Raw genomic sequence first — 23,445 nt, forward strand, 5'->3', positions numbered from 1 at the left:
CTGGGAGCCGCATGGCTGCCGTCCATCCCTACACAGGGATAGGAGTCAGCTCCGGCACTTGGAGAAGCTTAATGACAGTGGGATGTGGATGGTGGACTCGTTAGACACACACATACACCTTTTTCACGCTACATTGCCTGGCCAGGACAACATAAAGGGTCATCGGCAGTGTGATGGAAAAAGAGGCACCTCTGCGCTCACATTAGGCTGCGATAAGAGGAAACATTTCACCTCTGAGTGATGTCAATGCAAAACGGGAGTCAATCCAGCTGTAGTAATGAAAGTTGCAGATTCAGATTGTGAGATGCCAAATGGTCAAATAAGTCATTACCTGCCTGTTCATTATGTCCTCCTTCCACATATCGCATTATTAGGCAAAGCCATCAAACCTGATGACTAACCACAGAACAAACCAAACTCATTTTCACTGCAGACTTAAAGAGAGAAAGTAATTCTGATGGAAATTTGTGTTTCAGTAATATGATTCTGTAACCTGAAATATCATATCTATACATCTGGGACAGTGCAGGAGGACAAACTCACTGGAATTCGTCCTGCAACTTTTATTCAGTACCTACAGTATATGTTGAGTGTCCTCTAGTGGGCAAAGAAGATACACAATACCTTTACTCTGCTGACACCTATGGGGCAAAAATGAAACTACGAGTCAAATCCACTTTGCAGTGTTGGCTTGTTCTGTTCTAAACAAACCAGAATGCAGTTGTGTCTAATGTATTCACAACTATAATGGGTGTGATGATATAAAAATAAAAGTCAGCAGTTGAGTCCATCAGCCGTCAGGAAATGCAGAGGTGTTCAAAATATAACAATGTTCTGATTCATGGGTTCATCAAAAGCGCTGAGGCCAACAGTTCACAATCTATGTAAGTCTCTTTAGCTTGCACATGTAAATGGGTCCAAAGTTTGCAGCTAAGTGTGGTATGACCATCTCACCCAGGTGGAGGTCAGGAGCAAAGTGAAAAGTGTTCCTAAACATTTGTGTGAGGTGTCTTAGACCGACGACCTGAATGTGGATGGTGATGAGAAAAAGGAAGAAAAAGAGGAAACAAAAACAGGAAATTACTTTCAGAAATATTAGAACAAAATTAATATTTTTATAGTTTTGTAATGTGCCTCTCTAGTACACTGCTTCTTGCGCACACTGAGTGTCTCACTGACCTGTAGGTGGATGCCATGATTCTGTCGGGCTAGGTGGATAGCCTGTTCGACCACAGCCAGGTTCTGGCTTTGAGAAAGTGTACAGGTGGAGTAAAGGATTTCTCCACCTGGACAAGCTGCTTCAATTCCAGCTCTGCAGGACATAGGAGGGAATTTGGTTACAGTCATACCACCTAAATAATAACACACCACTTCCCCAAGATGAAGAAGGAGGGTGTGACCATTTTGACAGTGATGATGACATCACAGCTGCTGTGGATGACTTTGTGGAGGCCCAAGAAGGACAGCTACAAAGTAGGGATCTGTATGCTATATGACCATTTGTAGGACTATATTGAAAAACAAATTTGCCCTCTTACTCTAGGCCACAGTCTAATGTACAATTACTGTAAAAACATGTACATTGTGTTCGAACTTACAGCAGCAGCTCCAGCTGTAGCTGTGGCAGCCTCCGTCTCTCACCGATTCTGCTCTTACTGAATATATTGTTGTCATCCTCCATGACTGAATGTCTGTCTGTGGTGCAAGGGACATCAACAAGGACCTGAAAACAGGAAAGAATTGTGGGTAATGCAGTAGAATATGAATAAAAAGCACCACAGAACGCCACAGGAGGACTGTATAACTCCTCCCCTTTCTGTGGGGAGGAATGCTGGAAGAACAGATAATGGTCATACTCTCCACTGGTCTTTATTTTAACATACATTGTGTACAGTCATGCTGCTTACTGCTCACTGTGTACTTGTATTTTTAACATGCAACCTGTAATCTCTGGCAAAAGAATATCCTTCAGGAATAATAAAGTTTAATCTTATGTTATCTTAAACATGTAATTTCACATATGTATTCAGGCACAGGCATTCTATACAACATAAAGAACAATTATATGACACTGCCTTACTCTGTCAAAAGTGTTGCTCTCGATCTCTCCCCATTTGGTGCCATCAAAGGACGTGATGCGAAGTTTCTCAACTGTCAAAAGCTCCTTAGGTGTGTAGCTGTGGAGGACCCTTTTCAATCGCAATGTCCGAGACACTGAAGTATCATTTACACACAGAAATCCTAGGAAAAAAAAGACATTGACAAAGTACTTACAAAAGAAATGATTAGGGATGGAGTGAGTGAGGACCACTCTACTTACTGACAATCTGCATCTGATGTAAAGCCAGGGTCTTCCCTCCAGGAGCAGCACAAAGATCAAGCACTGTGTGACCTTCTTGAACATCCAGTGCAAGACAAGGCAACAAAGATGCTGCATCCATCAGGTAGTAGCCCAGCAGGCCATACGTGTCTGGTCTTAAAGAGGACAGAAGAGAAGTGAAAATCAAACTACACTTCCACAAAAAGCCATGTCATACCTAATGTCAGATTAAATAATGCTTACTTCGCAGGTTTGAATCGTGTGATATCCCCTCTTGGAAACACTAAGCATTTAATATTTGGGCTAAACTGCAGGGAAGACAGCTGCTGACTGTTGTCAGCAGACTTGTTTGTAGACATGCAGTCCCTCCTGGATTCAACCTCAGAGCTGAGCTCCAAACATGGCTGAGCTGTAGGTAAGAACAAAAACTCTCATGAGACAGGTTAGTTCAACACTACTGTTGCTGTATCATTGCAATCGTAAACCTGCTGGACAAGAAAGCGCAAGTTAAAAAAAATAAAAATAAAATGTACTGAAATGTTAATTACAGGTGTCTGAAATAAAGTGAAGGTGCACACTAGGAAAATAATAATAATAATAAAAATGTCCATAAATTTAAAGTGATCACTCCATACTGAATATGCACACCTACCTTCTTCAGCTTTGTCACTGATGAAGTCTCTGCATCCCTGAGCTTGGAGGTCTTCTAAAACACCATCATGGGAGAAATTGTTGAGCAGAGCCCCGTACTTTCTCTCTGACAGCAGGGCAACTCGAACTGATGGCCACAGCTTCCCTAACTGGACACTGTAGGTGGCATCAAAATGCTGCAAAGCGAGTTTGGTGGGGGGAAACTTGGGACGTGTAGCAGCCTGTCCAGAAGCAAAGGAGAAAAATAATCTGTTGTAAATAGTTGATGCTATTTTCATTTCCCCAAAGAGACTATTTAATATTGCAAATGATGGAGATGTCACATTGAAACGCTCAAATACAATTGTGTCCTTTTCTATATCCAGCAAGGGTAAAAAGACATTTATTACCTGCTTTAACTCACCAAAAAGCATGTACACGTGCATTTCTCGTTTATTTCATATCCTTTAAAAAATCTTCACTGAGTATCCTTATTGCACTTTAGTGTAATTGTTGCTAATAACAACTATAAATTATTTAGTGATTGCGTGTTGAAAACGTACCCATTTCTCCTTCACACGGGTTCTTCTGGGCGTAAAACACCTTAAATCTTTAACTTTTCTTAACAGCAGTCTTGTTTCCATGATCAGCGCCATTTTGTTGTGCGACACTTTTTAGGACCGACTCCTCGCTGACACCCAAAAACAAGAGTTCCGCACGCACTGGATGGGTGGGCTTCACAGAGATCTGCGTCTGTGATTGGACCAAAGAAACTTCAATAATCCTTCTTAACCAATAGAATACATCATCCGGAGATCCTTCTAGTCGTTTCCGGCGTGTGACCGACCTCGCGTCCTCAAGCAAAAGGTTCTGAAGTGTTAGGACTCCTTCGAGTTTTATAAATTTCCAAGACATAATCATGGTTTTCGAGAGGAAAATGCTCACATACGGAGACCCAGAAGACGAGGTAATAAAAATGATGTCGTTCGAAATCACTTTTGTGTGTGTTTATGTTACCCAACTCTGCTGCTTTCGTAGAAGTCCATCGTAGGAGTTAAGTGTCAAGGAGTTCATGTATTTAAATTTTGCTCTGAAACGTGAATAAAGGCTTGTTTTCGCCAAGATTATATTAATCATATTAACATTTAAAATATAAAAATAAAACGTATGCCAATTACAAATGGCCTTGATATCTAATGTCTATACTGAATAATTTGATTTCGCCGAAATATTTCCCATATGTGATTAACTAGCAGACATCCGTTTTGTTTAAAAATAATTTCCATTTTGCACACTGATTTTACCTAATGGTCTGACATTATTGGCCCTGATCAGGAGGAAGAGGCCCCTGCAGAGGAAGAGGAGGAGGAGGAGGAGGAAGAGGAAGAAATGGTTGTAAGTATAAAGGAAATCATGTAAAATTTACTTGATATTGTTTGCACACACAAATGACTGAGGACCGATTCATAGTCCAAGTGTTATTCTGTAGACAGCGTTCATTCTGCATAAAAAGTGGCTTTACCCTCAACACAAGGAGGAATGTTAAGTAAAACGTGTCTGAGCACTTTCCCCTCTCTGCTTACTCTGAATATTTTTTTTTAAATCAGCATTTATAATTTTGTTAGGCATGCTTTAATGTAATTTTGCACACACCAAATGTTTTCATCTTGCCCCTATCAGGATCCTCTAGAAACGATACGAGCCAAGTGTGAGCAGACTGAACACTGTGTGCACTACAAGGAGCGTCTGGAGACTTGTGAAGCCCGGGTCAGCTCAAGATCCCAGACTCAGGAGGACTGCACAGAGGAGCTGTTTGACTTCCTGCATGCACGGGACCATTGTGTAAGTTTGTGTTACAAAGGATGGATAAATGACATTCTACTCTCTTTCAGAGCTAGATGCTAATTGCGCTGTCCTCTCTTTACAGGTTGCACACAAGCTGTTCCATAATGTGAAATGACCTGCCTGATCTGTCCCCACACATAGCAGCTATAGAACCTATTTAATTGCTAAAACTGTAAAATAATTAGCATAGTTATGAAATCTGTTGTTTTCCTGACCTAAGCACACACCACCCCCTTCAAACACACTGCATACTTGTTGAGATGTCATAAGCAGTATTTGAGGTTATAAATGACTGCTACAATCAATGTGTCCGTTTTAAGGTTTGTGCTAAAAAGAGCTCTGACTCGAGCATGATGTGGTCAGATCATCTGCACAGGCAAGTATGCTGCTCCAGTAATGGAGACTTTACCTCAGGTTTGGTCATGTATTTGTTGTTTGACCAGAAAATAAAGTTTTCTGTAGTTTCTGCATGTTTTCAGTGTATTTAACCTGTGTGTAAGTCTGATAATGTTAGTGTCATAGTATGGTTTAAAAGTCACACTGTGTCACAATACACATTAGGAAGTCAAAGCTTTCCCTTTTTTTATTCACCCATTCTCCACACTACTTAATATCATGACTGTGGTGGCAGCAAAGGGGTGCAGAGGCACCGTCCTCCCTGTCTGCTTCTGCGAGCTCCTCCATTCAGATTTCGAGCTGAACTCAGCCTGTTGGGAAATATGATCCTTCCACCGAGTCCTGGAACACTCTTAAAGCCTCTGCCCAGCTGCTGGATCTCAAACACTGCCAATATTGTCTCTGGATCTGGTTTCCCTGTCATGCATGGTCATGTTTTCCTTTGTTTTTAAGGGTCTTTTTCCATCCCACAACTGTTTCATACCCTGCAAGATGCCCTTACCTCCAAATAACTAAACTGTCTTAACCAATCAACCTTTTGTCATGACAAGGCCTGATAACAGCCAGCCTACTTAATTATAAATTTGTGTTCAATTCTTTTACATTTTCTAATTAAATCTTTGACTACAACATATTCTGGTTATGGAGGCATTTTAAAGCTACGTTTGATTTCAATATCAATATCAAGGGCAATCCCAAAATGGCTTCCACACATTGAATGAATACATGAAATTGTAGGTTAACTAAAATTTTATTTGAACATGATAACATCCATGATAATAAATTAAAAATGCAGCAAAAGAAAAACTCACAAAAAAAAAAACTGACAGGAATGAACATGTGGTGGCAGTATGACTCCATGTACCACATGCAAACGGGATAAGGCCATTTAAAACAAAAACCGTCACTGGGGGCAGTGGATCACTCATGCACACAGTGCATATTATTAAAGATTTAAAAGCTTCTCTTCCTCACCAAGCATTTTCTTTATTGCCAACATAATCATCCATGGAGGCCTGCAGAGAGCAGTGGAGACAGAACAGTTTGTCAAGCTGTGATCAGTTCATGTGATAACTGCAGTTTGTTAGATGAAAGCTTTGGTATTATTTAGTCCGTCTACCAAACACACATGCAAAATCTCACTAAACTCCTTATTAGGGAATTCACCTTACTTACATATACCACATACTAATTGCCTTATTTTAACATTAACCAGTAACCAGTGGAGTGTCCCTACATGCACCAGACATCTCCAGTTAACCGCTTTGGATCTGGTGTGTGTGTTTAAAAGTACTGTATTTACATAAATCTACATAAAACAGCTTACATTAAAAGAAAAAAAAAGTTATTAAAAAGGGTAATGGCAATATAAGTGAAAAAACACCTCTACACTTGCCTGCAAGAGCAGTCTCTCCTTCCTCAGTTTTCTGTAGAAGAGGAGAACGTCCGGATCCGCCCGGACCACACGGGGATCAAAGTCCATGACCCTCAGACCCTCCAGGCTCCGAGCCCGAGAGAGTGCAACATAGGCCTGGCCGGTCTCAAATACACGTGCCAAGGAGATTTCCACGCAGTCCAGTGTCATTCCCTTGAAGACAAAAGCATGTAAAAGCTGTTTTACAATCAATACCATCTGTCAATGAAGATTCTCAGTCATCCAGGTCATTTTCCTTCAAAAGGGTTGACCAACCATACTATCAGTGGTATAATCAAAATAATGTAGCACTCACACTTTATGGTTCAAAGTCACCAGAGTAATAGACAATTCCTCCATTCAATTCTCGGGGTAATATAATTTATTTATAAGTACCCATTTCCTCTGTAGGCATGCAGGTTTAGAATTTCCTTTTTATGTCCCTCTGACGTGACACCTCAGCTGCAGATCAAACACAGGCCACACACTGGTCACGACCACTGAACCCAATTACCCAGAGAGCCACCTTTTCCCCCTCCAGCCAATTTCAGAGTCTGAGGTCAGGATATAGAGTCAGTGGTGGCACCAAAGTGAAAGCTATAGAGATTGATTGGTGATGATAGTTACAGCTCATTGGTGGCTAGCACTAATAACAGGGGGGTATAGTGTTCAGGGTGTCTGACTGGGCCTTCATAGCAATTTCCCCTCATCAAACACGATTACTGCACCTTGTCCCACCAAGCCTGACTCACTCTGCCAACATGATTGATAAGATAAAAAAAAAGGAAACAAAAATAAAGTAGTAGACTTTTCATCTCATACTTTTTGCCTTTGAGTGCAGGACGTTCTAAGCTCCTTTTGTGTTTCATTCAGTGCAGAATAAATTACATGTGAGCGCTGCTTGAATGGAGACAGATGGAATCAGAGTCATGAGTTTACAGATCAAGATGAGCAGCAAAAGAGGTATGGTTTATGCCACTACCGACCCGAAGCAGAGCTGATAAAAACACGCCATTACTGCAGTCACTTGACACAGGAGTGAATGTCAGATGTACCCTTCTGCAGACAAAAGCCAAATGTAAGCCCAGTCTAAAAGATCAACAACAATCTGGAGCCTTTGTGCCCACTTTAATCAGATGTAATCCATTGTAAGTGAGACTTACTAATACACATTTCCCACATCAGTGCAAAGTCTGCATCTCTGACATAATGAGCTTTAGGGCAGCTTTAGGGCAGCCTCTGCTTTCTGACAATAATGAAGAGCAAAAAAATAAATTAGGTTTTGGCCATTTACATTAAAAATAGGAATTCATCAGGATTTTCAATTTACACAGACCCACGTAAACACTGGTGTATGGAGCCCCTCTGGTGACAAAAAAAAAAAAAATGGCCACGAGCTAGTAATGCCGGTTAACATAAAACCCCCCGCCAGTCGCTCCCCTCTGAAATCATCACCCCACGACTTTGTAGTTCTTTTCAGTTACACCGCACACAATATACATGGCCTTGAACACAAAGACTATGCTGATGTTGGGGAAGTAATGGAATTCATTATTCATCAGCTGGACGGACCTGGGATACTACATGGCTACATGTGGATGTACAACAGGTGCTTAAAGAATGGCATTCATGTAAAAAAGGAAGATGCCTCAGCCATCCGTCATTATCTATTTATGTTAACCATGTCATGACCACACATTAATATGCATCAATTATCTCGTGGACACGCATTATTTTATTTTATTTTTTTTAAATCAAATGTCACTAGAGGGGCTCTGTACTACTGAACTACCACAGTATTTCCAGTAGATAGGAACACTTCTGACATTCTGCCATTTACAAAGTTAATAGTGTCCAAACCTGATTCTCCAAGTTAATATGTGCAAACTGATTTGCTGAGCATTTGTCTCAGCCAACATGTCATATCTGCACTCACCTGGCTCTTGTGGATGGAGATGGCCCAGGCCAGTTTAAGTGGCAGCTGCTGTCGACTGAGGTGGATCCCACCACCAGACTTAAACACCCAGCGCTCGGGCTTCAGCACTTCTGTGGCACCGCACATGAAATGTACACGTGGGAGTCCTGATGAAGCAACAAATGAGAGACAAAGTTAGCTCTGCTGTTCAGACAGCTCTTGGCTTTAAAGATATTTTCAATTTAGTTTTAGAAGAAAGACCTCCAAATTTTTTTCACCATCAGGTTAAACTTTTAGGCAATATTTTCCCCACATTAAATAAAAACAAGTAACTATCGTAAGTTATACTATCAAATATCCATGTTCATAGTTTAAAGTGAGCAGAAATTAAAATAATATTTCATATTGCTATAGGCTTCAAGCTCTTTCTACTGACCGTGTTTTCCAGACTCAAAAGCCACTACAACCCCTCTCGCTCCATTCACCAGACCCCGCGCAACATCCAGGTTCTTTGTCAGCATGACCTTTAAAACAAAACCAAAAAATACAATAAAGAGCGGAGCTTGATACACTTACAAGTGAAATGGCATAATAAACTCTGGTGGATAAAGAATGACACACACACCTGAGCCCCCACTTTGAGCTGGATCAATCTGCTGACAGGGCTGTGAGCATCCATGGTCCGCACCAGCGCTGGGTCACTGTCCAGTGCCTCAAACACACGCACTGCACCTGAAGAACAGGGAGATGTTTCAACAGACTGACAGTTACAGCAAAAATATGGGGCAGACTAAAACCTGAAGATATCAGTGCATTCAATTCTAAACACAAGTTACATTGAAACAGATAAACAGGGTCTTACAAAATAAAAGTAGACCAGGTAAGGAAATAACAGAAGTCAGAAAGTTAGTGAAAACCACTCTAGAGGAAATGAGATTTAACACAGTTACTACTATATTGGTGACTGAATCCATGAAGCAGATTATTTTCACCTGGCTTCCAGCTGAACTAACACCTGTTCCAAGCTTTAAAAAAAAGGATCGGATAAAAGCAGTCAGACCTGGCAGCTGCTGGAGTTTGTTCTCATTTGTGAGCTCCACATCGTCCTTGTGTGTGCACAGCCTGGTCGCTAGAATCCCGTTCTTGTCGATCTGATGGTAGGCACTTTTCATCAGCTTAGCTGTGACTTCCTCTGTCACCCTGGAAAGTGTTAATTCACAACCTTAGAAAAACCAGAAAAGGAAAAAAAAAAAAACATCCATACAGCGCACAGACCAGACATCACACTGGACTTCTGGTATAAAAAAAATAGAAAGCGCACTTTTATGCCACATGTACAAAAACGGCAACGAAACGAGATTACGTGATTATTTTACCTGCCCACCCTCACTGCCTGCAGGAGGGAGATGAAGGTCTGGTCTGTTTGCCTACGTACTTCCATTAATTCCATGTTGACCTGGATGACCTTACGCCAACTCCTGGCCTGAGGGTGCAAAGTGAAAACGCTCTTTTCAGTATAATTCCATTAATGCTTTTCAGGAAATAAGCCGACAGTAGAGCAGATGCGGACTTGTATAACAGAACTGTGAATAAATGTAAACCAGTACGATGCAGTAATGACTCACATACTCAGACCAGACTGAACATATGCATGAACATACCACACAAAGAGAAGGGACCCGGTAAACTACCACAGTTCATTTTATTTGAGCTTCTTGATAATATCTCTCACGCCAGTTCCTGAAGCTTGGAAGCTCTTTGATTTAAAAAAAAAAAAAAAAAAAAAAAAAACTCTTCAAATTCATATAATTAAGGCTTTCTCTTAATTAAAAACACTGTTTACATTTCTTTGTTCTGCCAAACCTCCTTTGGGAAATGTATCATATAATTCTGTTTCCACCAGTGTGTAACTTTATGGCATTTCTTCACTGTGATTTATTGCTGAGCTGGAAGATGCCATTAACCCAAAGATGCACTGTAATCCAACCTGGAAGCAGAAGCTGGCCTTTTCCTTTCCCTTCGACACAGGAGGCAGCTGAAGGAAGTCACCACACACAATCAGCTGGATGCCACCAAAGGGCTCAGTAGACCTCCTCACTGACCTGCAGGAGTGGAGAAAAGGAGCACCTAACATTTATTTTGATTAATCTATAAACATATGCAGCTGGCTTTCAGCACACCGTGTACCAATAGTTTCCTACCAGAGTATATCTACAAAGGTAAACTGCACAACACACACTGATGCAGCTGTAATGTAATTTTAATCCCAAAACTTCAAACAACAATGACGGCATTTCACTGCAGAAAAGCACTTTTAATTTAAGCCAATCATAAAGCCACTGCATACTTTATAAGAGATGTACACATATATAAAGTTTGATTTATGAAAAAAGGGGGATTATTGTGGACCATTGATGCGGCACACAGCCTTGATGCTCAGCTTTGAATCAGATCCTCACCTGGCTATCGACTCCAGTTTGTCAAAGAACTGGGCCTCCACCATGGAGATCTCGTCGATGATGAGGTGCCGACAGCTTGTCCAGTGCTGCAGCACCCCGGGCCTCTGAGCCAGCTCAATGCACTGCTCCAGAGGGGCAGAGCCAGAGCCGATACCTAGAAAGAGCAGAAAGACAGATGGTCAGAAGGGACACAAATGAATAATACCCATGCAAATACTTGGTTATCACCTTCTACTGCATATTGAGATTTAATTTAAAACATCTTTAAATGTGGAAAGACATCTGAGACACCATTCTGAGATGTATTAATGATTCATATGCTGGGATAGGACATTATAAAAGAATCCAAAAGAGAGAACGATAAACAAAAACATTAAAAACATACGGAGAAATTAATGAAAAAAAATCATTTTGCTAAACATTCACTGGTACCAGATACTCGAATTTAAGCATTTGTTGTTTTATTCCATAAACCGGATTTGTGGCCTGAGAAAGCAGCAATCTCGAGACAGAAGGAAATTATAGACAACATGATGAATGAAAACAGAAACTTAATCAGCAGATTAATTAGTTCTGAAGTTTGCTTTGTGTTCCCGTCTATTTCTAATTGTGTAACTCACCTTGCTGAGATCTGCAAATTATCCAGTTATTTGAATAATAGCTAGTTATTGACATGGGAAGAGGGGCCTTAGTACATCCCAGGCCCATAATTGTGTTCTTTTTATAAAACAGATTTGTGGGTGGAAAATAACAAACAACTGACCAGCAAAGTTGTGTAATGTTGTTCCTCCGATGTGACAAGCAGCCACCCCTGTGCTGGCTGTAGCAAATGTGCTCTTTGGTGGGAGAGATCCTATGATTCTCTTGAGCAAGAAGGACTTTCCTGTACCTGGAAATACACACAGACATACAAAGTTAAACCAGAACCTGAAAATGTGTTACTGAAGGAGATTTACACCAAAATCTTATATTAAGAGACAAAATGTATCATTAAAAAGGAATAATAAGTGGCATAATTTAAATTCTATCTATTATGTCTAAAAAGATAGCTGCAAGAAACACATACAAACAGACAAAACACCATCAAGCAGACAACCCATGTAAACACAATACACAAGTACGCTGCAAGTTACTCTTTACCCTTACAAACCCACCTGCACTTCCAGTGAAGAACACATTTTTGCCACCCAGCACTGCACTGAGGACAGCGGCCTGCTCTTTGTTTAGTTTACATGTTGGCAGAGACAGGATGGGCTTCTTACTTGGGTTGGCCTTCACCTGAAAGAACCAAGAAATCTGTTTACAAATCCTCTTTAGGGTCAATGCAAGACAACAATCTGTATTAAAGCTAAGAGGAAAGCCATTACTGCAGCAGGTTGCTACAGACTCTGAGAATGAAGAAAGTTTGAACTCACTGGGCTGAAGTTACTGTCACTCCTGGAGCGCTTGACCTGCTGCCCTCTGCCTGCTGCAGTCATCTTATTGGTGCGGTCTGTCAGGCCAACAGGAGCCACTTTAGAGTTCAGCTCATTTACTTTCTGGATGTCCTTTTGCTGCAGGGGGCTGATGGCCTCGAAGCTGCGGGGCAGACATGCTTTGAGCTTCTCTCTGTTGCTCAGGGGCTTGCTGCTCTGCCAGGCCCGGTGTTTGATGCTGAGGGTTTTGAGGAAGAGGCTGAGCTGGTGGGGCGGACAGTTGGAGATGAGCACCTGGATGTTTTCAGGGAGCAGTTTGACGGTGCACTTTCCGTCCCTGGCGAATTTGGTGAAAAGTTTGAACTCTTTCAGATGGTAACTTTGGCTGATTTTGCCGTCGTGGACTCGGAGGATGATCTCTTGGAACTCGTTCCGGCCCAGAATAACAGAGGCTTTGCGGATGACCTGCTTACGTATGGTCTGGCCGGAGCTGTTGAGTTGCTCCACCGTCACAGCGCACTGCAGCTGACCGCTGTCCTCTCCGGCAAACATCGCAGTAACTTTCTGCGGAACACAAACACATTAAATTAATCACAACACAAGGCAGAGGCCACGGAGCGTAAAACTGGACACAACAAAACAATGTAAGGCTACCGCAGCTGTGCGTAACCCAACGACACAAACAGTGAATCGTTTACTACACGGTGACACGTCGTGATCCCAGTAAACAGACCACTGCTGTTACAGAACACAGTTTTAACTCTTACCTTTGTTTATGAATAAGTTCCGTCCTGATGTCTTTATGTGGCGCAGCTGCTCCTCCACCTCTGCACGCTTTTCAAATCCTCAGCGTGTGAAATCAGCCAATGGCAGAGCGGTACTTCTGTCCTATCAGGGGGAGGAGATTTAAAATTCTACCCAATTAAATACTACAACTGAAGCACATGTGACCGTAATGGCCAATCAGCGGAGCTGTGGGAAATTCACTCCTAGCTACCCGGAAATGATACAAACATCTCAACAAAACGATTTTCTACGTCAGTAAAGATCATTAAACGATATATTAAATCATCTAAAAATCGGTATATGCTAATATACCATATAAATACAAAAGGTCTTTAATAATATAAAGAATTAAGATCATTCACTATACTTATTCTACAGAATGCTTCAGGTAAGATGCTACTGTTAATGACAAAATATTCTGTGAATTATTTAATTGTTAGCTAAAAAAGGGGGCTCCACTTTTGTTTATTAAGCCTAATCTGCAAAATACAAAGTTGCCAAATTGAGTAAAGATCCTTAACACACAGAAAAAAATACATCCAAATTTAAAAATAAAATAGTTGTGAATGGAATGTGTGAGACCAAAGCTTTTCACAGTATATTAATTAAAAACTTTTTAGGTGTACAACTTTGCCCTCCCACGATTGAGCTGCCTATTAATGATGGTTCTAAAGTTAATTTGGCACAAACAATATCAACATGTGGGTTCTCCTTTTTACATGGCCTCTGAGGATTCATTTTCACATCTTCATTATTTTCTAATAATCACACACACAGGCCTCCCACAAACCTTATCAAAACAGTTTATATGAAGCATCTCAGGACACGTCAGGAAGAGGAAGAGGAGGAGCTAATGTTACTCCAGAACCAATCATTAAGCAGTCATTAGATAAGGCTGACCAAACATGATCTATTTCAAATGACTCACACCTTGATCTTGTAGCTAAGGAGCAGTGTACTGTGACAGTCAGGGCGTTGGATCAGAGTCATACAGTCTAGACATATGTAAAATATTCTACATTTATTATGGCTAATGTATTAATAAACATAATCATATAGGCCTATACGCAGGATGATCAATCACTCCTGTAGGTACAGGTCATCAGACTGATAGATTAGAATGCTCAACAAGTAAGAAAGATGGATAGACAGAAATAAAGAAAAGCTGTAATGATGAAGATACATGTAAAAATAATGCAAATGAGTCGGATTTATCAGCATAGCTTGTTGCAAATGAAAAGATGTTTTACTAATTAAAAAGTGTTTAATATGCATGAGTCTTACTCAAACCTTTTCACTAACATAACCCAGGAGTGAGATGGCAAAAGCAATAATAAGTAAATGGAATTAGTTTTTTTTCAAGCATATTCAGTCAGTGGTCCTGCTCAGGGTTTCTTCCTGTTAAAAGGGAGGTTTTCTTGCCACTGTCTGCTTGCTCAGGGGTCAGGCTCTGGGTTTCTGTAAAGCACCTAGAGACAGTGATTGTAAAAGGTGCTATATAAATAGAATAGAATTGTAAAAAACAAAACAACACTATAATCACACACTATAATCTCTGTATACTGCAGAAAGAAAAGAAAAATAAACATATTTCTGGGGTCATCACTTGGCCTTAATATGTGGCTGTCAGAACAGCCTTCATTTAAAATACTTGGGATTTTATTGCTTCACCTTTTATATTTACAAGCTAGTAGAATAACAATGAATTGTTTTGCCTGCTGCAGCACAGTCTGAATTCATTCCTGTGACTCTAAGTCATTGAGACAGTTGAAAGATATTTTCAAATAGTACTAGATCCATTGAAATGTAGCTGTGGTGACCTTCCTGCAGGCAAAATGTTAATCAGTGTTCTCCAGAAGCAGACTTTCAACCACAGCTATAACTGTTCCATGGGATTTGAGATGTGCCCAGCAGAACAAGAGTGTGTTTTTAAAGCACTAAAAAGTTTCCATCTTGGAGATTATTTATGAGTTCATGGAAAGCAACACATTCTGTGTGGGCAGTTCGGTTGGTTAACATTTGAGATGTGCTAACCTCCAGGCGGTGACTCCCTCATGAGGGTTTTAAGGTGTCTCTGCTCGTATGATCTGTACTGATGGTACATTTATAGTAAATACTGGCCTCTGATGTCACTGTAGATATTCAGGCTCGTGTGGTCATCATGAAAGCTCTTCAGAAACCACAACAACTTTTAATACTCTGTATTCAAGACAAACAGAAAATGGACAACAGCAACACTGATTTCCCAGCACTGTGTGGAAATGGAAAGATCCTTCTAATATGCGTTACATGAGGAGGTGTTTGAAAGCTTTAAGTAATAAAGCATAGTGTGCTTTTAAATGCATTTTAGATGTGGCAGATGCATTAGAGCACATTTTCATTAAAGTAGACTGCCACAGGAGGACATTATTTATCCTTGACCTTTAAAAACTATTGACTTTATTGACGACCACAGGGAAATGTGTTTGTTATATCCCAAATAATTATGACTAATAATAAGGATAAATGTGAGTTTACATACTGAGACACGTGTGTTATGTTGTTCTGTTGCCATATTTCAACATTATATTGAGGCTGAATGAGGTCTTTTTGCTGCATTGTGAATTCAATAACTCGCCAGGCTCATCTGGTGTCAGTTAATGAAGGTTCCACACAGAACACACAAGTGTGAAGAAAATATGCTCATCATATTTTATATGAGAACAATGTTTATATTCTTCCTTTCCCTGCCTTATTCCCTCTCATGCTGTCTTCATCATGCTGTGTCTCTCTAGAGCTTACAGAAATAGAGAGCACTTGAGTGCTGTCAAAATAAAAGGCACATCCACTCAACCGTTACCTATTCATCCACCCACAGGTGCAGAACTTTAACCCTGACCAGCAGCTAATTATGTGTTGCTAAATATTTATTGTAGTCTCAGCTCATTAGAAAGGGCTTCCAAGTAGCTATTTGACAGTATCTCTAGTTGTACTCCCTTTGTAAAGTTGAGTCTGTCATGCTAAGCCTTTTCACTCCAAATAACCTTTACATTATTCCACAGAGTGAAGGCTGGGCATCAATGGCAGGTCACTATGTCAATATGATTATATATAAAGTTTGAAAAGAATATTTATCACACCATCTCTGCTATTTTTCTCCAGTGTGTCATGCTAAGCCTTTTTTCACTTTAAATAACCTTCACATTATTCTGCAGAGTGAAGGCTGGGCATCAATGGCATGTCGAAACGTTACTATGAGTATATATAAAGTTTGAAAAGAATATTTATCACACTATCTCTGCGATTTTTAATGTTATGTATACAGCCATTACTTTCTTGAAATGTGGTTATATAATGGGAGTTAATGGGACTTAAGTGGGAATTTCCACTTAAATCTGATGCTACCAAAAAAAACAACAACTAATAATTCATCAAAGTCAATATTTTGCCAAATATTTGACACATCCATGACACAGCCACCCAACATTTGTTTTATGGAAAATAACTCTTTTTTTTCTCCATAAAAACCAACTGTGACATCAAGTAATCAAACTGGCAATTTAAGGGTTAAATTCGTCAAAATGATTTATTGTTGTAGTATAAGTTTTGAGCAGGGCTGAAGAGATTTATGCAAAAAAAAAAAATCAGTTAAGATGTTATAGCAGGTTTTTTTAGAAGGTGGACATTTTTTGTCCCTAATGAATTAAGAGGGTCGTAAATTTGTTTCACTGTGTTCTATTGAAGTATTAGAAAAATTAAAATTATAAGAGAGAGTCTTGTGTCATATGCCCCAACAGACAAAATGGTGGCCAGATAAAAAGGAACAAAACGCCCAAATGGACAAAAAAGTCCCTAATGATGCACAAAGGTTAATATAGCTGACTGTGGATTTCTGTACATTCTGAAGACAATTCAGTTCACCCTGAGGACAATTTCCCCATAGTAATGTGCCTCATTATTTCGGACAAGGGAACAAAGCGGTTATGACTCACCATTTTATATCTAAGTACGCAAATGCAGACTGGTACAAGAATCCCATCTTTCACTTACATCTCACTCACTGTGCCTGACAGTTGGGTCCTTAGAGAGAATGGAAATGTCTGGAAAAGGATGGAAGGTAAATTAAGATGAATCAAGGTAGTCAGGATGAGAGACACACACCATCAGCACTAAAAAAGAGCATATTTCAAGTGATATATTTATCAGACATTTGTATAAAGAGGATGTGACCAAAACTGTCTTAGGTTTAAACAGATGTGCAATAAAATAGTTTTGAAGAAAAGGCTGTAAAGATGAGCACAGTCATATGCCAGACATGTAGATACAGTAACAAACTTCCCATCTACACTAACCGAGTCATTGTCTTGGAGGAAACCTGCATACTCCCACCATCAGCAGAGGGTAAACGTCATGACAAGATAAAGACAAAGGTCCTTTTAAACACTGAGAAATCCCTCTGTCCTCGCAGCATATTCACACAGTGATTTGTATTCACATCCAAAATCCAGAACAAGTCTGACTGTGAGCACATTCCTCTCTTATTTCTGCACTGTACGGATGATTCATTGATATTCTGGCTCACCAATTGATCTCATGGCAACATGTACAGCATGTGATGTGCTAAGAGCCTCTGTAATTATCTCAACATCGCATTTCTTTTCACGTTTCCCCATTAGAGGGCAGAGGTACTGAAATATTGTGCCACTGGCTGATCTCTCTGCTACAGAGTAAATGCTGTCACACTAACACCAGGGTTTCTCTTACTGTGTGTGCTGGACTTTTAAAGTGCTAAACCTTCACCCCTAGCACCCTGTAAACAGTTCTGAGCAAACTAATTGTGTCATTGCCATGGAAACGCACAAGCGCACTATAGAAACAGCCATCTTCATATCTGTAGGGACTGATTCATCAATGCACAGAATGATCCACAAAAATAATCTAATAAATTGATATTCTGCATTCTAGTTATTGTGAATACATTTGCAGTAAGAAGTTCTGTCATTATAACTGCTGATGTATCTCTTTTTGTATGTATGTCAGTGACATCACATGTTCAGAGAGCTGACAGTCTGAATAATGAGACTATTTGAGGATAACTGTAGATTTAACACGTTCAGCCTGACTGAATCCTACAAGCCACATAAAAATATCACTCTGTGTGTGTCCTCCACAGATGAACTATTTCAAGAAAGCTCTGAGGGTGGAGACAACCATGCCACATCAGGACGATGACAGATAAGCTGCTTATTTTTCTATCTGTTAATCAGTTTGCCTGCAGCACCACATCTCGTCTCAAACAGTGGTTAATTGCCTTTGAAAGTGAGTCAGCTCACTTCATTTTCTAGATGTGTATGTATCTACGTACTTATGAGAAGTATTGATGTCAGATGAGCACCTCTTTTATCTCCCTCTCTTTGTGATGAAGTCTTTTTTTAAAATGTTGTGACATTGGGTCTGGTTGAAAGCAGGGGAAGTAAGTCATACCTGGTACACAGGCAAAGAAAAAGAAAAATATTAAGGGAAATATTAAGGAAAGAAAAGTGCTCAGGCTGCTCTAATCTCTTCCTTACATCTACGATGGAAGAGTGGATCGAAAAATGATGGAAAATGGAATGGATGGAAAATGACCGTCCAGTGTTGCATTCATTATTCATTTATTCACAATAATGTGGCCCTGCACTTCACACTCCAGTACCTCCGGCCCAAGGGAGAGGAGAGTGAGCAGACCTTGTTGGGGTGTAGGTGTTGTCGTTGGAGGCAGCTCTACTGTGGACTCTGCTCTGGTAGATGCTCTGCAGAGAGGGCAGAGGAGTCCTGGTCTCCACCAGTCTCTGCAGGCGTTTGTGGTCCATGACTGTAGAGCTGCCGTACAACACGGTGATGCAGCTGGTCAGGATGGACTCAACAACACAGCTGTAGAAGTTGCTGAGGATGTTTGGTGACATGTCAAACTTCCTCAGCCTCCTGAGGTAAAACAGCCTCTGTAACATACTTATACACTCAGCTTCATTGAACTGTTGCTAATGTTCATTTCAATACTCATTTAGTGTGTGTGTGTTCTTTTGGTTTGACAGATATTTAAAAAATTAATACTGAAACCCTAAAAAAATATTATTTTCATTCCACACAATGAAATATGACAGGGCTGTTTCCAGTTGCTTTGTAATAAAGACACATGTATGAAATCCTAGCCCCTCCTGAGACAGCTTGTTATTAAGCTTTTCTTTTCAACTTGTCAAGATGTGGTGGGTAATGTGATTCCTTGCACTCACTCAGTCTCCAGCTGATTTAGATTGTGTGAAAGTGATACTGTTAGGCCCCATAATGATGTTAACATTAAACGTCTCAGCACCGCAGACTGTGGAGGTAGCGCTTAATGTTATTTGGGAATAGTACTGGAGGAAAGACATGGTGAGGTGTTTCTTAATGATACAAGAGGCTGTCACGCTAATAATACTTCAGTTTACAGTGGGTAGTCTCAATAGATACAAGAGCAACTTTTTTGTTGCTAAATCTTTGTAATGCATCTTCTTGTTTTTCTATACTACACTACTTTTTCTGTTGCCTTCAAAATGCTGCAAGAAATATTACTGTTTGAAGAAGAGGGGAGCTTTTAAGCTATAGCAGTTTTGTCTAAAAAAAGTAGCCAGTCAATAATGATTAATCATCTATTAAAGTCCTTATTATTAAGGAGGAAACAGATGACAAACTGATGACAAAATTTTCTTTTAATTAAAATCATTGCTGTAATGATTAGCATCTCTAGCAATTCAATTCTATTTTTAATCATTTGAAGATGTGATGTGCACTCAAACACACATTCCCACCCTGCCAAGACCTACATGAATATTTGGACACATCATAGTTTTGTTCCCAAAACAGAGCTTAGACTAAACATTATAAACACTGCATCTCTAATCACAAACTTGGCACACAGCTGGTGTTAGTGAGCATATGTTCATCTGGGTGGCTGTGTCATTGGCAGCACACATGATGAAAATGTGCAATATCCTGCAGTCACCTGATGCATGATGACAAGACTCAGTATGGAGGAACATTAACACAGATGGCTGCACTCCGACTGAGCAGGCTATCATCTCCTCTGAGGGACATTAAAAAAAAGAGGGCGGGGCTCTAAATGAAGAGGATAACGCTGAAATCTCTCCTGGCATGCACAGTTCAAACACTGAGAAACAAAACCATAAAAAGTAATACAGAAACATTAATCAACTCTGTATGTAAGTTTCTCTACAAAACACCCCCGCTGGCATCTCCAAAGTACTTACTTCACCTGAATGTCAGCCCTCCTCCACACAGATGTATAGGCTGTTTTTCTATGTATATATACATGAAGCAACATGAAGCCAGATTTCTATCAGTAACAATAAGACATTAAATCACTTGGATACAACATAAACAAGTTCAAAGGTGAGGAGGCTGATGACTTCACCGGTGACTCTGGATACTATAAGCTGCAGGGTTCCCAAACACAAGAAAGAGACATGTGTGGGATGCACACACACGCACACACACACGTCCCTGCAGCTAATCAACTCTGACATGTAGCCATGTAACAGGGCATGTGTGGGATGATATCATTCAAACGTGTTGGATAGAACAATTCTGGGTATTTTGTATGTTGTTGAGATAAAAGCTCTCTACAGTGCCCGACTGTCTCCTCTTTACAATTTTGCAAGCCAGCCAGGGTCTGTGTGTGTGTGTGTGTAAGGAAAATAAGGAATCCAAACCTAATTGGATTGGAGTAGAGAGAAAAAGTAAGAGATCCAGAGAGGAGAGTAGGTTAAAGAGAATAAATGAGCCTTAGCCTCGCTGGTATAATGAGCCTGGCAGACTGCAGCAGAGGCTGTTGTGTGACTGGATGTGCGTGGAGAGGCAGCAGTGGTGGGAGAAGGGAAATCAGATAAAACTGGCTGATGACATCTCAGCGGCGCAATGCCATCGTCAGCTCCAAGCAGTGAAACACCATCATCAAATAACAGCTCACGTCACCACTGTCATGACATCGTAACGTCTCATTTTTTTTACTGTACCAGAAAAGGAAAATTGCAATCACAGCTTTATTTAATCTTCTGAGGTTTTTTTTTCGAAATCTGTAGATACATTACATTTGTCTTGTTTACCGAAACCAAATATCACCTGAGAGAAAATAAATGGACATTAATCCTCCAGACTCTAGCTCAGATACCTGAGAGAAAATCTAACACATTTAAGCCGGAGGAGCCTGGAGCTATTTGTGTTGCTTTCAGATAAAATCATGACTTTCAGCAGGTAAATTTTAGCTCTGACTAATACTACGTTCATCCTCTGAATCCTGTCTGAAGCCAAAAAAACAAAAGAATGAAACAAGTTTGACTTTGACACCTGAATAGCCTGCATAATTTTTTAGGTATTGAACTTTTAGTTGCTTCATATTGTGTCATAGCACAGAGCTGCTTGCTGTCTTCTCACCTGAACAGTCAAACGGCCTCTGCATAAAAGTGATGAGACAGCAATTTCAAGTGGCAAGATGCCAAAAGGTCAAAGGTCAATTCCAGTGTACACACACAAACACACTACATGTAAAACAAAGTCTTCGCTACATATATTACAGGTGTTGGTGATAGCATAGTTGTCTTTTGACCTTCAGGGCCACCATACATTTGTCTAATCCAAAAAAGCCATCATGGAAAAAAAAGCAAATTTCTGAAAATGTCTAACCATCCATTTAAAAAGACTGGAGGACTTTTAGCTGTAAATGAAAGCAGAAGATGCACAACATCCTGTTTTACTTCTATTTTTGGCTGAAAATATCACAGCTGCATATGTGTAATGTTTGTGTTGCTTAAACTGCACAACCGCAATGCTGTCAACGCCCTGGATTGCAAAAGCATCAGTCACTGATCAATAGCCGATTTGCATATTGATTATTTCAGGACAGGAAATTGATCAGGGTGTTTTGTAAGTAATAGCCTGTGAGGCTCCTCTGTTCAAATATATCAGCCTCTTCCTGTAATCAAAGCAGGACACTGGACACAGTGTGGACACACTACAGTTTGTAACACGAATGGGGAATTCCTAGTGATCACACGTGTCACCTGAGAATAACAGTGACGCACACACACACATATATATATATATATATATATATCCACACACAAAGGAAGCCCCTTATTAAACCCAGTCCTGGTCTGCTCAGTGCATGGGTCCCTCATGTACGGCCATGTGTGTACACAGACAGAGTGTGTTTTTATTGTGGGCTTCAGAGCTACTGACGTCTTAATGCTTTGGGTTATTACAGCACAGAGAGACGGAGGTGGACATACACCCAGGAGGCACTGATCCTGGATAGGAGGCGAAGAATCCACTTACACAGACAGAGACAGAGAGCCTTTGCCTCGGCCACTGTCTACAAGACAGAGCTTTTCCCTATTGTATATGATGAATCCTTTCATTTCATTGATTAGATTATACTGCTGCTGCTGCAGTGGCTTCTTCTTCTCTCTCTCTCTCTCTCTCTCTGTCTCTCACTCTGTGTGTAGTATAAGCAGTTGTAAATAGTTTCAACAATTACACACAATCAGTTATGACACGCTTGTATTTACCCACGTTTTATAGGTACTGCGTGTTTAATTTCATTAAATAAATCTCCCAGTTACATTTATGTAACCCATTAATGAGCCTATAATATAAAATGTACTCCACCACATGATAGTTACACAGACTAATAATCTACTAATCATTCTTATATTTGGATACACACACTATGTAAAAGCACTAAACGATTCCTCCACCACATCCAAACCAGCAGAGCTGCAGCCTGTGTGTATGACTCACATCTCCTCAAGACAGAGCTGATCAGCTCTTTCACACCTGCGGCATGCAGGTTCCTCACTACATGGAGGAAACATCTTTTAAATTGCGTTTTCAGTCTGTGTGTAATTAGCGCCTGATGAACTGGGAAGGCGGCTCCTTACAGAGGTTTCCCCACAGGCGCATGCTCCTGCATGTGAGTTGTAAAGTTTTTAAAGAAAAGATATGCACACTGATGGTGAATTTAAAAAGCCTGGCAAACAAAATTTAAGAAAAAGTAGTCGACTGAGATCAGAAAAACAGAGGAATAATAAATGTATGGGAGAGAACAAATACTGGAGCTGCAGAAGCTGCAGGTGCTGATGATAAGGCTAAGAGCAATTCTTCAGCTCACTGAACGTCAACATCAAAATTTATTTTGATAAAGACAGAGCGACTTGCGACTTCCATACATTTTTAAAATGCAATTAGCTAGC

At 40.3% G+C, this 23,445-nt stretch overlaps 3 protein-coding genes across 3 annotated transcripts; 1 reads left to right on the forward strand and 2 right to left on the reverse strand.

Annotated features, from left to right (window-relative positions):
- Positions 1–519: 519 nt before the first annotated feature.
- On the reverse strand, positions 520–3,636 carry nsun4 (NOP2/Sun RNA methyltransferase 4). Its single transcript, XM_028428617.1, has 8 exons — positions 3,514–3,636; positions 2,973–3,192; positions 2,564–2,729; positions 2,321–2,475; positions 2,081–2,241; positions 1,599–1,723; positions 1,180–1,312; positions 520–1,024 (listed from the first exon to the last, which is right to left on the reverse strand). The coding sequence occupies exons 1-8, from the start codon at positions 3,604–3,606 to the stop codon at positions 881–883; spliced, it is 1,197 nt and encodes a 398-aa protein (XP_028284418.1). The 5' UTR covers positions 3,607–3,636; the 3' UTR covers positions 520–880.
- Positions 3,637–3,763: 127 nt separating this feature from the next.
- LOC114450504 (cytochrome b-c1 complex subunit 6, mitochondrial-like) lies at positions 3,764–5,261 on the forward strand. The gene is made up of 4 exons (XM_028428657.1): positions 3,764–3,917; positions 4,286–4,345; positions 4,631–4,792; positions 4,878–5,261. Exons 1-4 carry the CDS (start codon positions 3,870–3,872, stop codon positions 4,908–4,910), a joined length of 303 nt encoding a protein of 100 aa, XP_028284458.1. The 5' UTR covers positions 3,764–3,869; the 3' UTR covers positions 4,911–5,261.
- Positions 5,262–6,162: 901 nt separating this feature from the next.
- Positions 6,163–13,282, reverse strand: pif1 (PIF1 5'-to-3' DNA helicase homolog (S. cerevisiae)). The gene is made up of 13 exons (XM_028427510.1): positions 13,162–13,282; positions 12,395–12,958; positions 12,134–12,257; positions 11,743–11,868; positions 10,980–11,133; positions 10,508–10,622; positions 9,897–10,003; positions 9,581–9,720; positions 9,146–9,252; positions 8,957–9,044; positions 8,542–8,687; positions 6,588–6,779; positions 6,163–6,207 (listed from the first exon to the last, which is right to left on the reverse strand). The coding sequence occupies exons 2-13, from the start codon at positions 12,944–12,946 to the stop codon at positions 6,163–6,165; spliced, it is 1,896 nt and encodes a 631-aa protein (XP_028283311.1). The 5' UTR covers positions 12,947–12,958; positions 13,162–13,282.
- Positions 13,283–23,445: the final 10,163 nt, after the last annotated feature.

The sequence above is a fragment of the Parambassis ranga genome, chromosome 17 (genome assembly GCF_900634625.1).
Source record: "Parambassis ranga chromosome 17, fParRan2.1, whole genome shotgun sequence".
Lineage (NCBI taxonomy): Eukaryota > Metazoa > Chordata > Actinopteri > Ambassidae > Parambassis > Parambassis ranga.

Coding starts and splice junctions, on each gene's coding strand:
- nsun4 (XM_028428617.1), bottom strand. CDS start 3,606: ATGGCGCTGATCATGGAAACAAGACTGCTGTTAAGAAAAGTTAAAGAT. Junction 3,193..3,513: donor CCCGTGTGAAGGAGAAATGG/GTACGTTTTCAA, acceptor GCTTCTGGACAG/GCTGCTACACGTCCCAAGTT. Junction 2,476..2,563: donor ACACGATTCAAACCTGCGAA/GTAAGCATTATT, acceptor GTCCTCTTTAAG/ACCAGACACGTATGGCCTGC.
- LOC114450504 (XM_028428657.1), top strand. CDS start 3,870: ATGGTTTTCGAGAGGAAAATGCTCACATACGGAGACCCAGAAGACGAG. Junction 3,918..4,285: donor ACGGAGACCCAGAAGACGAG/GTAATAAAAATG, acceptor GGCCCTGATCAG/GAGGAAGAGGCCCCTGCAGA. Junction 4,793..4,877: donor TGCATGCACGGGACCATTGT/GTAAGTTTGTGT, acceptor CTCTCTTTACAG/GTTGCACACAAGCTGTTCCA.
- pif1 (XM_028427510.1), bottom strand. CDS start 12,946: ATGTTTGCCGGAGAGGACAGCGGTCAGCTGCAGTGCGCTGTGACGGTG. Junction 11,134..11,742: donor AACATTACACAACTTTGCTG/GTCAGTTGTTTG, acceptor TGCTCTTTCTAG/GTATCGGCTCTGGCTCTGCC. Junction 6,780..8,541: donor TCTCCATCCACAAGAGCCAG/GTGAGTGCAGAT, acceptor TTTGTCTTCAAG/GGAATGACACTGGACTGCGT.